Source organism: Rhododendron vialii, chromosome 8a, assembly GCF_030253575.1.
Source record: "Rhododendron vialii isolate Sample 1 chromosome 8a, ASM3025357v1".
NCBI lineage: Eukaryota > Viridiplantae > Streptophyta > Magnoliopsida > Ericales > Ericaceae > Rhododendron > Rhododendron vialii.
In genome coordinates, this window is record NC_080564.1 from 30,874,542 (window position 1) to 30,889,000 (window position 14,459).

A 14,459-nucleotide genomic window follows, 5' to 3' on the forward strand; every position below is an offset into this window, starting at 1 on the left:
CCAATGGGTTAACCAAATCTAAGCACAAATTTTAAATACCATTGTACCAAAAAATAAAAAATCTAAGTATAAATTTGAGTAAAAAATCAATTAATAGCATAGTTGTAAATTTGAGAGGCACAAAATAGCTTTCTAAAATCACACAGACTAACTTTCTTATTTTTAAGTACAATTTTATTTTTCTTTTCTATTACAGTATTTGCATTGAGCCACTTGTGCGAAGCCAAAGTAATAAAAATTTACCTAAATTTTGTGAATAAAGGGAGAGTGTAGCACACACACCAAAAAAGGCCCATTGAATTGTTAACTAAAATAAAAAAAAAACATCGCCTTCCATAGATTTTTCATCTTGAAACTTTTTTTATAGAATGTCATCAGGGTCAATTATAAAGAAAACTATGTTTACTGATATATATTTACATTTTTTGGTTAACCTCTTAACTAATCATTTTGATTAGCAAATAAAAAGAACTGTCGTATCTCCTGATAGTTTTTGACTTCACTAATCAAAAATCCTAGCTCCTTCCCTAATAGGTTGGATCGATCTTGAATTTGCAGTGAAAAACAATATAAATACTAAAAAAAAGAAGGAGAAGTGAGAAGTTAGGGCTTTGTCCTCTTAGGTGTTTCGGGCTTCACCCAATGGGTGTTTAGGGTTGTCTCTTTTGGGGTTTTTTTTTTTCAAACATTGCTTGAATTCCTCTCCCATCTCTCCTAACTTGATGTACTTTTTGTCAATTTTTCTGTATTAAAATATTTTTTCCGATAAAAAAAAAGTGAGAAAACTGGTTGAGTTTGGAAAATAAAAAATATATATTATTTTACAAAAAAAATTTATTTTTGCTCGGTCACCTTAGTAAGGTATTTTATATATATATATGACGTATGTCATATGTATTTGTTAATACTCCGTATCCTTTGAAATTGTTTACTCAGACGAGAATAAAATTTTTACGAAAACCGAAAGTAAAAAATACTACTCCACGTACAACAAAGTGGGAAAGAAACAATATTGAATTATATTTCCCTGTAAACTTTTTTCTTTCATTATATTTTAAATAAACCAATCACTTTCCAATTTCCACTATAAGTATTAACATTTATTGGCCCACGAGACATACTAGTGGCCTACTTATATTACGTCAAATTTCCATGAAAGTCTTCTTTGGCTACAAAAGTATGACCAAACAATATTCGTTTCACATTCAGTCTCAGTTCACTACTCACGAAACCAACGAGATCGAGGTATCTAGATAAGCAGCTCCTTCATCTAACCCTAAATCTCTCTCTCTCTCTCTCTCTAGACTCCCTTCTTGACCATTTGAATAAACACAAAAGTGGATCATAGAAGGAATGGGAAGAGGCCTATTGCATCCGATGAATCATCGGAGAAGATCAAAGAGGAAAAAGAAGAAGAAGAAGAAGGAGGAGGAGGAGGAGGAGAAGAAGAATACATGATGAACTTCCCTGCTTACTCGGCTCGATCCGAACAAGATACCGCGGCCATGGTCTCAGCTCTCTCTCAAATTATTGGAAACAGTACTACTAGTACTACTGATCATGATAAAACCCTAGTACTTGCTCATGACTTTCATGCCAACTCGTCATCAGCCTTCTCCCAAAACCAATCGAATTACCAATCTCGTCAACAAAATCAAGATCAAGGTAAGCGATTTTTCCACCTCAATGCTATGATATAACCCTATACCTAAAATAGCATTCGATTTCATGACTTGTTTTCTTCGTACATAATTGCGAGGAATTAGAGAAAGATTATTCAAGAGTTTTAGATTCAGAAGTGCATAAACCCAAGATACAAACAAGATCAATTTTTTTTAATTAATCTTTGAAATTGTTACAAAGATTTGACGATATCATATTCCTAAACAAAGCTAAGAACAATTTTGTGTTCAAAAATCTTAGACCTAAATCCGAGATTGACAAGATAGAAACAAGATTATTCACGTGCTTCAATTGTTTGCTTGTAAGACTGACTCTCTCTCTCTCTCTCACTCTCTTCTTTGCTGTTTCTTTTATGCTTCACTCAAGGATGGTGGTTGTACTTGTTTCCCCATGCAATGATGCAATCAGTTCTTCAGCAAATTAATACCGCAAGCATTATTAAATACATATTCAAAACTTATTTGCCTGAATAAGTAGGTGAACTCGTTATGTTTTCTATTCCATAAAAACCCCTACATACCACAATATGGAAATAACCTAACCCTTTCATCCTCAAGAAGTTAACTTATTCCTTCTCTAGAAATTCATTTCACAAAAAAAAAATCTTTAAAAAAATCTAAAAGTGAGGTGTATGATATAGATTCAAAGTTTGTGCGAACGATAAGCAGAATGAATTCAGTTTTTGTTTTGGAAGAGAATGGATTCGGTTTATAAATTTTACTTTATATGGAGTTGATTTTGTAGGTATGAATGTTTATATGTAGTTTATTTTGGGGCATTGTACCTCTAGGTCCAGAAAATAGAAAGTAATTCCTACCAAGTCTCCTTTAATTAACGAAGCACTAAAATCCTATGAAAGTGTCTAAAACCCTAAACACTGAAAGTGCCTAACCCCTAGGGTACCCTATAAAAGTGTCTAAACCCCAAGGTACCATATAAAAATGCCTAAATCCTTAGGGTACCCTATGAAAGTGCATAAACTGCTAAAACTCTATAATAGGAAATTGCACCCTAAAACCCCTATGAAAGTGCCTAAACCTAAACTCTGGGGCTCTATGAAAGTGCCTAAACCTAAACCATAGGGTATCCTAAAATCTTAAGATACCCTAAAACCCTAGGGTATCTACTAGGATACCATAAAACCCTAGCATACCCTAAAACCTTAGGATGACACTTTCATTAATGGTAAATGTATTTTTGTAAAAGTGGACTTAATAGTAATTAAGTATTTCATCTATTTCTTTAATGAGAATTAAGTGTCACTTTTCTGTATTTAAAAGTAAAAATCTCTTTATTTTGTGGGAATCATTTTTCTTCTACCTTGAGGATGCTATTTTGCATCGTAGACATTGGTGCTAACCTAGTTGGGACAAATGTTCAAAGGGCCGGGTGATGCATTCTCATCTTCATTATCTCCATGTACCTTTGGAGTTATTAATTAATATATTCACATAGTACTATATATAGGAATCATGCTTTCCCACCTAGGGTAGCCTATGAAATTGTTTAAACTACTAAAACTCTATAATATGAAAATGCACTCTAAAATTTCTATGAAAATGTCTAAACCTAAACCCTAGGGCTCTGTGAAAACGCCTAAATCTAAACCCTAGAGTATCCTAAAATCTTAAAGTATCCTAAATCCTAAAGTATCCTAAAATCTTAAGGTACCCTAAAATCCTAGGGTACCCAAAGGTACCATAAAACTCTAGCATACCCTAAAACCCTGGGATGACACTTTCATTAATGGTAAATGTATTTTTATAAAAGTGGACCTAATGATAATTATGTATTTCATCTCTCCTTAATGGGAATTAAGTGTCACTTTTCTGTTCTTAGAGGTAAAAATCTCTTTATTTTGTTGGAATCATTTTTCATCTTCTACCTTGAGGATGCTGTTTTGCACCTGATTTTCATAGACATTGGTGCTAACCTAGTTGGGACAAATGTTCAAGGGGCCGGGTGATGCATTCTCATCCTCATTATCTCTATGTACCTTTTCGAGTTATTAATTAATATATTCACATAGTACTATATATAGGAATCATGCTTTCACACCTGAGTGCAATGTCATGATCCATAAATGGGAATTCACAATCTATTATTGCATCACCATATATACATATGCATATATATTGTACCACAATTTTAACTTCGAATATATCATGTGAAGGTAATATTAAGAGGAGACACTATAGGGGAGTGAGGCAAAGGCCATGGGGCAAATGGGCAGCCGAAATCCGCGACCCGAAAAAGGCTGCCCGGGTCTGGTTGGGGACTTTCGACACGGCTGAAGGTGCAGCACTTGCCTATGATGAAGCTGCTCTTAGATTCAGAGGAAACAAAGCCAAGCTTAATTTCCCCGAAAGAGTCCAAGGGAAAACCACCGAATTTTTCGGTTACCAAAATTCACTCGCTCCTGCTCCTGCTCCTCCTCCTCCCCTTTTATCTCCCGATCAAACGAATTACACTAATGTTCTTCAATATGCACAACTTCTTCAAGGTGGGGGTAGACACATTAATGTAAACGATGGAATTTCGGGTAATTCGGGCAATTATCCTGGAGGAACATTTGTTTCTCAAACTGTAACATCATCTGATCAGCGACAAGAAGGAGAGATCATGAGATATTCGTCTGATCAGATTGGAAATTCCTATTCAAGTTCTGATTCTAATAGGAATTGGGAAGACTTTGATATCAAGAAGGAGTACTAGCTAAGATAGATGCATGGAAGCTGGTGATATATAGAATGTAAGTTGTTATTTTGCATTGCACTGTTTTCAAATTATATAAATTTGTTATATATATATATATCCAGATGCATGTTTTCAAGAAGTTTAAGTTTGATGAAATTCAACTGAGGGAGAGAATGTAATCAGCTTGCGATTTCCGTATTAATTAATACCTTTATATTGGTTTTCTGTCAGTACATGATCAAATGTTCAAATTCTCATTGTCATTTCTAATTTCAATACTCTTGGGAACCGTTTGTTTGACCGATTATGAAATCAAATTCGACTATATATTGCTATAATCTACGTATTTCGTGTTTGGTTAAAAATTTCACGAAAATATTAAACATGCATAGAATATACAATACGAAATAGCCTGAAAGGATTACCTATCTTAGGCGGTTATATATCTCGAGTAATTTTTTTTTTTTGACCAGCAAATAGAGAATTTTATTAATCGATGGAAATAAATTACCTAAGATTAAACAAATCAAAAGGCAAGACGGCATCAACAATGCAACACAAAAACATCCCAACTATATATCTATGGCAGCATATGGGAATCTCCATCTCAATGAGGTTGTGTGAGTGTATATATTTTGCATCAATAGTCAAAATGCTTAACCTCTTCAAACTGCGATGTTATACTAATTGTGAGTTATGATGAAATTATCTCAGGGTTTATATATATAAGCATTTCTTGATGTGAATTTTGATGAAATTATCCCGCGTCAGCTGACCTGCTAACCATTCGCCTAACCACGTAGCTCAAAGGTTAACCTCAAGTTATACAGTAGCTGGTCGGAATCCATTATATACCATTTCACACTTTCTAAAGTTCCCAATATGGGACTTACCCAAGAGGTGGGCTGTCACATTCTACTTTCGGGAATATTATGCAAATTCATCTCTAATTAATTAATATGAGAACATAAATAAGTCCATATAGTTGATGTGTTGTGTTGCTGATCATCAAAATGTTATCATTCATTCATTAGGGAAGTACATAATAATAGCTAGCTAGCATGAGGCCGGCCTCGAGGGTTTTTCTCTGTATATAATATATATGCTGCTCCATTGATCACTACTTTTCTATGTTAGAATATTTCTTCATATGCATGTAGACCATTTTGTATCTTTTCTCCGATTTACTTATTCACTTATTCATTTATTTTTTTTAGGGGTGTAAAAACTGGACCATGATTTGGGGGTGAGTTGGGGTTTGGTTCAACATTAGGGGTAGCTTTTGGGCTTTGAATCTTGTTGGTGTCTTGCTAACAGATTTTTTGCGAAATTTGAGGGGTGAAATGGTAGGATTAGATCTTTCTTTTTTTCTCGGCAAAACAAAGATTTTATTGACTCGAAAGGGGTACATCGAGAGGGAAATTCACTAAGCATAGGCGCTTAACGAGAAAAGGAAACAAAAACTGAAAAACAGAAAGAGGACCATCCAACAGATAGTAGGATTAGATCTCGCGAGAAGAAGTTGCTTAATGCATTTCTTCTCCTACTGTATTTTTTTAATTTCATTTTATATCTTTCGGGATGAATGAAATTAATTTTGCCTATAAAAAAAAAAAAAAAAAACTGGACCATGATTTCTTTAATTTTATTTTTTTATTTTTTTTTTTTTTGGGGGGGGGGGGGTCGGGTCTTGGCTATATGAACGTGGGTATACCCATTTTTATAAAGCCCGTTTGGTTGTCTTGCTTATTTTGCTTAAAACAAATAATGTGCAAAGACATACAATAATCAAAATAAGCAAGCAAGCGAGCAAATTAAAAATATCAAACAAGCCTTTAACCTACACATACACATGCATGTACGCACACATCCATAAGAGATAATTATCTCTTTCAATCGATTGTGTTCTTGTGATGAATGAAATTTATCTTTGTCGTCCGAGAAAAAAAAAAAAAAAAAACAGGTGCAATGGCATCAATTCAGTGTCCAGGAATCATTGAAGTGAAGCCGTAAAGTGCTTTAATAATTGGTGGGTTTGACATAATTTAGTGTAGGACTGCTGAAGTTCATTCACACTATATGGTACTAACAAGCTAGCGTTTGATAAATTTTTGGGTGCCAACCGGGTACCACGTGGCAGTACCCGTCGGCGATCCCAACCGTCCAAACGTGTTTCGAACGGTCCAGATTTATTCTCTCTCTTCCCCTCACCCCACTACTCTCTCTCTCCTATTTTTCTCTCTCTAAAATTCGGACGGTTTAAAACACGTTTGAACAGCTGAAATCCAAAAACTTCTCCAATAATTTGGTAGTAGTATTTATATCTTGCTTCTTTCCTAAGTAAGGGTTTCTCTAGCTATTTCTAGGGCTCATGTCCATTTCAAACTTTTTTAGTTACAGATAAGCCGTCCCTATTCTATAAAAAAAGCAATTGGGGAACCACCGTAATAATTGTTCGATCTATATGAACGCTAAATATTCTACAAACGCAAATAAATTGTGTTCTCGATTCAAACCAGCTGGGTCCCACATCAAACGAAACATGATTATCATGAGCATATATACACTTTTTGAAACCCCACAAATGAGCGGTGTGATCGATTGGTCTCCCCAAATAAATCGAGATTCCAGTAAAGTGGCCGGACACCCGAGTTATAAGGAAAAATGAGAGCCACACACTTCTCTCTCTGAATCAGTTACACCTATAATTTCCGGAGTACTACTTATGAATAGATTCTAGCACAGGTAGTACTGTTGGATTGTAAGATTAGGTTAGGAGGAATTAATAAGGTGGTTGTATGTTAGATTTATCGGAGGGTACGTTCCAACTTAAAACCAACTAACAATGGGTGGAACGTCCTCTAAATTATATAACCGAATTACTTTGGATGGACTAAGTGAACGATGCGGGATAAAGTCTAGCATTCTCCATCTCCAAATTAAAACGAAGGTGGCCATAAGCTAATAAGGTGAATTGATCAAGGTACAAGCTTTTTACAGAATACATGAGGTTTTCCAAGATGCTTGTATTCAGTTATTCAAGTTTTAAAGGTCGACTACCCAGCCATGTATATATAGCTCAGAAATACTAATCCAAGAGGCTGGCCTGGGTCGAGATATGATACTAGAATTTACTTCCTTGTCTTATAAGATCTCAGGTTGATATTCACCCTTATTCGGTTTTTAGGGAGATTTTTGAAAGTAATGAATGAAGAGAGATGAATATAGAAAATTTATGTCTAGAGGTTTTGAGATCCCAAAACGAACAATGCTACTGGCATGTTGTTGAATCCTAAGAGGTTTGGCCAAGTGAATGCGAGAAAGCAAATAAGTACGTGCTGGTTCTTTATGAGGTCGCATGTTCGAATACTATAGAGGCAACCATTCCAAATCTTCAGGCCACCGAAGAGTTTACTTAGTCGTTAAGTTCAGGACCCCAGAAGTAGTCGAGGTGAGCATAAGTTAGTCCGGACATCCGGTTATAAAAATAAAATAAAATCTTGTACGTGTTCTTTCAATTTTTTTGAGAGTCTGCACAGTCCCATCTCATACTTTTTTATATACAAGTAATACTTTGTATATGGTAACAAGTGCGGCGCTGTGTGTGTGTGTGTGTGTGAGAGAGAGAGAGAGAGAGAGAGAGAGGTACTAACAAGTGTGGCGCCAGCTGCTTCTATTGACATGATCGCCTTTGCACTTTGTAGCTAGGTTGTGTGAGAAACCAGAAGTAGTAACTTTTAATGGGCATATTTGCGTTCTCACTTCTCACCTAATTATATAGTAGTAATTAGCAGAGATATTAATAATTGAGAGAGACCTTCTTCTGCTATTCTTCTATGGGCACCGACGAAATGGGCACCGACGGACACTAGATGAAAGATGCCTGTCCTGTATATGCCTGCATGCGTACAAATCTGAAAATCAAAGGGAAGAATAACGTGACAAAAGAGAAGTAAACGGCGGCCGTGATGGTCCTGCAATTCGGCTGTGGCCGGGTTGACTCTTTGACAAAAGTTGAGCTCAAAAACCATACTAGTGGTACTATTTTATTAACCCGAGGGCAGTGCAGTTGGTGATCGGTCAAGACGGAGGGAGCCGGCTTACCTTTTCGAAGTTTAAAGTTTGACTCTCATGTATTGTATAAAAACCTTTGGGGCCACCCTTTCGTAAAAACCCTCCACGTTAACAAAGACTGGTGGAGGCCGAAAAAATTTAGTTCCGTGGTAGAGCAAGCTGGCCCGGAGACACTCTGCGATTAAAAAAAATAAAATACTAGTACTATTTTATGTGATCACTATAAAAAACAAAGATGTCAAAACCAACCGCCAATTCTTGTGCTTTCGTCGCTAACTTTTGACTTGTGAATGTTCTCCAACTTTCTATCTCAAAGCTACACCCACCTCGTTTTGCACGGCCCTACGCCTTGTCAAGTTCTTTTTTTTTTTTTTTTTAATAAATCAGGTATTCAGGTCGATTTTTGTGCATCTCGAGTAATGCTTGATAAACGATCGCACTATTCACCTGCGAGGAGCCTAATTAAAAATGAAGCAAAAGTCAGGTTTGGAATAGACATAAATGAATTGATAACACCGAGGAGGTTTCAAACTTAAAACCTTGGGAGGCGGTCAAGATTTGCAGACATTTTTCAACGGCTAAGCCGGGGTTTCAAATGCCCATAATGTCAAGTTTGTTTTTTGCGATCTAGTCCGGGGAAAAAAGTCTTGACTGAATGTCTCTATTTTTTTGGCCTGTATCGATACTTCTATAGTTTTCCGATAGCTACGCCTACAGTGCAAGACATTCTAGTTTCTCTCGCACACACACACAGAGACAGAGACCACAATCATTAATGCATTAACAAATTAATGGATTATCTAAATTATTGGCAGTCTCTAGTATTATCGTGGTCGAATTGAAAGCACACAGTTTACATACGCTAATTTTATGTAGGAGTATCTGTTAAATCCATACATGTACGATTAAATCAAAAGAATTTTAAATAGCTTTTTTTAAATCTATTTTTTTCCCAAATTCTGAGTACATATTCTAAAAATATATGATAACTCCATCTGTCTACGTTTTTTTTTTACATTTGTCTAGTTTTGCTTCTGAAAAAAAATTATCATTGGAAAGAGTATTTTCGGTGTGGTTAAATTATCGAAAAACACTGATATATATATATATATATATATATATATATATATATATATATATATATTCCGATATATATATATATATTCAACCTTTTAAGATCAGTTTAAGAGTCAAACTGAATGGAGTCTCTTTTATTTAGCAGATCATGACCTCACATTTGTTAGGACCTCTAACATAACAAATATAGTTTATTTACTTAAATATCTAATGAGTAGATTTTGCTAGCAAGTGTATTACTGTACTACTTATATTTAGCTTTTTAGCATATTTGACCTAAAGTGAAATAATTTGAAGGTCTAATTAATATGTAGCTGTTTTATTTATTTAAAGCTGAAAAGTTTATGTATTGTGAAAACATTCTTTAATTTCAGAACCTGTACAAAACAATAACGGACAATTTAAGCTACGGAGTATTCTATAACTTATTTAACAAAACAACTTCAAAATTTTATTCGAGCTTCTAAAAATTTATAGTATCAAATATTAGTTTTCTGGTACATCGTGCCCCCCGTTCAGCTAACTAAAATAAGTACTTATTTTTTAATTAAAAGTAATGTATTGGGAGAGAATGACATGTCTCGTAAAGCGAAAAAATATTACCTCCATCCCAAAAAGTTGGACACTTTTGGGACTGCGTGTGTCATTTTCAATTGTTTATATATATTTATATATATATATATATATATATATATATATATATATATATATATCTTATCTTCCAATTTACAAAGATCAATATGGATCTTAATTGATAGAGTAGATTTCAATAAATTTTATTAAACAAAGTTTTCAACATCACATAACTTTTTATAAATTGAGAGATATAATGACACGCAGTCCCAAAAGTGTCCAACTTTTTGGGATAGAGAGAATACTTTAAAAATAAGAACCATAGTGGAACAACGCTTACATCAAAAATATATACTTACATTCTTTTGGGTTTATTATTATCTACAAATTTAAAATTTACAAGTGATAACAAACGGACGGACCATTGTATCTAACTTTTCTAGACTTTATATATATATATACATACACGGGGCGGTTCCGGGGACCTTTAAAAAAACCTCTAAAAAAAACCCCCAAAATCTTAATATCATAGTTCCCGATCAAATTTTGATGATCCGAACCGCTCAATGTTTTTAAAACGTGATTTTAAAGGTGCCCGCGAAAAATTGGCAAAAAAAATAACCAGAAAGGGTTTGATTTGAGCAATTTTTTATTGAACCGTTCAATAAAGTTCAATAAAAAACTGTTCGGATAAAGCCTTTTTCGGTCTTTTTTTTTTGCTGATTTCTCACGAGTACCTTTAAAATCAGGTTCTAATTACATTGAACTGCTCGGATCATCAAAATTCGATCGGAAACTTAGAGGATTTTTTTAGAGGTTTTTTTAAGGGTCCTCGGAACTGAACCGATATTATATATATATAGTCCGGATCAAGTCCGCATCCGTCCGCACCTCCCCTTTCCCAAAGAAAAAAACTGCTCAGATCAAGCCTTTTCCGGTCATTTTTTTTGTTGATTTTTCGCGAGTACCTTTAAAATTACGTTCTAAACACATTGAGCGGCTCGGATCATCGAAATTCAATAGGAAAAGGTGAGAAATGGGGAGGTGCGGACCGGAGCTCTAGTCCATACCTCCTGACCTGATCCTGACTATATATATATATATATATATATATATATTCAGTATCTATCTTCTAGTAGTATCTTATGTTTGATGAAGGAAACATGCTTATCTATAGGGTTTATCTTCTAGTACGTAGTATCTTATCTATACGTTTTCTGAACGTACTTGTCATTATCACTTTCGGCTGACTTTCTCTTTTGGATCTGTGGGCCGGCTCCGTCGGCGTCAATATTTGCGGCTAAGACCCACCACCGCCCCGCGGTTAATGCGTACGCTACGCCCCAAAACGTAGCAGCAACGACCAAGAAAATGTTTAGTGCAACCAAAGCAAAGGTCGGAGATACTTATGTTTTATCTTTCTCCAAAAAAAGCAAAGGTCAACTTTCTTGTAGCTGTCTTAACAGTAATTCTGGAGCCCCATATTAACAACAGTGCTACTTGCATATACTTTTGTGCACATATCATGCACATATATTTTTGTAAGGCTCATATTAGGATTCTGTAATATGATCCAAACCGCTCATCTTTTTTAAAATACTTTTTCGAGGGTTCCTGTAAAAAATCAGTTCCAATTGATATCGATAAGAGCTTTCTCAGAAATCGTAGGGCAAAACAGAATGATTTGCCCTACAATTTCTGAGAAAGCCCTTACCGATATCTGTTGGAGCTGATTTTTTACGAGAGCCCTCCAAAAAATATTTTAAAAAAGATGAGCGGTTTGGATCATTTTGTAGAACCCCGATATGGGCCTCACAAAAATGTATGTGCATAATATGTGCACAAAAATCTGTGTTGGAATCATTTCACTAACAGAGCCAGGATTTTGGTATCGGAAGGCCGAGATTTGAGAGAGAATTATACGCAAATGATACAAGGGAACCTTGTTTAGTTGTACAGAAAGAATGAAAAATGATGAGAAAATCAATTTTTCTGTAACTTTCTGTGTATTCAGTTACCATTACCAAGAAAGTTCTAGGACTCGCAGTTTCAACTTTTCTACTGGAATACTGTATATTCCGGATACGTACACTTTCATACAAAATAAGTCTCATATGCCTGCTCCGCCAAATAGGTATAGCCTCCCATGAGCTTTGGTTTGGCAATCTTCTTGATCAATTCCATAATGAGTATATACTCTAAAGAGAAGACTAATTAAGATTCTAAAGTATGCTAGCCCGTCATCGATTGTTAGGCATTTGTCACTTCTTCTTGTTTTCTTGCAAGATTTGTTGTCAAGAGAATGTACACAGAAAAATAAATTTCATTTTTTTTAATTTACTTCACTTTATTTTACTTTTTCTGAAAACTAATTTCTAGCATTATTCATGCATGAAACAATATGATATTTTTAAATTTTGGTGCTCACTTAAATTTAATCTTGCCAAATATTTTTAAATTTTGGTGCTCACTTAAATTTAATCTTGCCAAATACATATAAGAATGCACACCTGAAATTTGTAGATGAAAAAATAGTATAACTAATTTCATTATGTTTCAAGGTATATATAATTAAAAATGACGTTGTGCTACGTGCACAGCAGCTGTGCACAGATCCCATTTTCTCCCGGCTCGGGTCGCACAAAGGGCCTAAATTCTGAAGTGATTTTGGATGTTTTGTTAACGCCTCTAACAATATCGAACGAAGCTCATTTTTTACAGAAACCTTAAACGACATATTTAGAACAACATGAGCGGCTCCGATTCTCTTTGTGCGATCCAAGCCGGGAGAAAATGGGATCTGTGCACAGCTGCTGTGCACGTAGCTTTTCTGTTAAAAATGACACATGAGGTGTACAATAACAATCTGTACGAGGAAACGTGAGGGGCCAGCTGTGTAAATTTTGTGAGTTTTGAAGAACACATACAATATTGGCATATTAGGACTGTTGTGTAACTACTCAAAACTTTGGCGGCCAGGCCACCCCACCTAATGCCTTGGCTCCATCCCTTACGGTAATCGCAGGGGAGTGATTTTGCCACTTTCCTTTTTGTTAATGTCACTCCTCTTTGTGTCTTTATTAGATTATTTATTTTGTGAGAAAAGGAAAATGACATTAACAAAAAGGAAAGTGGCAAAATCAATTCCTTAATAGTAACTATAATAAAGAACCATAGTCACGCAATTAATGTGTGGGCAACGTGCCCTGAAAAATAGGTAGATCGAGTGAGCGCTAGCGGGACGAGCACTCAATTCAGAGTCGCCACTTGGGTTCGAAGGTCCGACACTCAAAGAACCGCATTTGAAACGCTTTCTACGCTGTTTGATTTGAAAAGGATAGGGTACCAATCCGTCATAACCATATCTGGGTTCGAGAGCCAGATTACGAGAGGGAAAGGGTTTTAAGGCACCCCTCTCGCCCAATCCGGAGATCGGTCTCTACTTAGACATTTGCGAAAACATTTGCGATTCTGTTTGATTAATCAATTCTTTAGCCATTTAGAGGCGAGAACAGTTTAATGGGGATTAAAGCTGTAACAGTTTGTAAGATGTGATAGATAACATGGATGCGCAGTTAGTATAGGATGAAAACAGACTCCTGTAGGAGTTTAAACAAATTGGGAGGCCCATGTTTTGGAGTGATGTGTGCAGGAAGAAACCAGCATGCACTGAACAAGTCACTGCATGCTGACCACACCTGTAAGCGCTACTACAAGACCTGCGCGCGCCAGTAAACCTAAGTCCACAGCTCTTATTTTCAAACCTTCTAGGATTTGAAAGTGACCAGTACACACCCAAGATAAACCAAACACTTCATTTAATATACAGTCTATAGGCTGAAAAACCCTGCAAATTAACAAAGTACCCCATAAAAAGTGAGAGGACAAAACAGTGGCCTAAGGCTAAATTACTCATGCAAAAGCCACTCACTGGTCAGAGGACAACCTGCGCGCTTGGATAACCCACAGGCGCGCGCTGGTTTGAGCTCTCAAACCAATGTTTGATTTTATATGTTTCTGGGTTTTGGAATAGGTCTAGAATGATCCTAGAGGTACTCAATAATAGCAGGTAAGATTATTAACTAAAAACTAGCAGTTTATACTAAGGAAAGCAGTAAACTGGTTTTTATCATGATTACAATTGATCTATATAACAAGAAAAGCATAAAACAACAGGACACCAGTCCCCACGCGGACCTGCGCGAGCAACCACAGAGTGGCGGGCGCGTACAGATGGCCTGCGCGCGCTAGTTCCTACCACCTCGGTTTTCGAAACCCTGCTAGCTTTAGGGTCAGGGCATGGTATTGATTATCAGTCTTGACCCTGCCAGCCCCCCTCAGGGATCAGAACAGTA

At 35.9% G+C, this 14,459-nt stretch overlaps 1 protein-coding gene across 1 annotated transcript; it reads left to right on the forward strand.

Moving 5' to 3' along the window:
* Nucleotides 1–1,117: 1,117 nt before the first annotated feature.
* LOC131335253 (ethylene-responsive transcription factor ERF114) lies at nucleotides 1,118–4,613 on the forward strand. The gene is made up of 2 exons (XM_058370522.1): nucleotides 1,118–1,665; nucleotides 3,857–4,613. Exons 1-2 carry the CDS (start codon nucleotides 1,455–1,457, stop codon nucleotides 4,396–4,398), a joined length of 753 nt encoding a protein of 250 aa, XP_058226505.1. The 5' UTR covers nucleotides 1,118–1,454; the 3' UTR covers nucleotides 4,399–4,613.
* The last annotated feature ends 9,846 nt before the right edge of the window (nucleotides 4,614–14,459 follow it).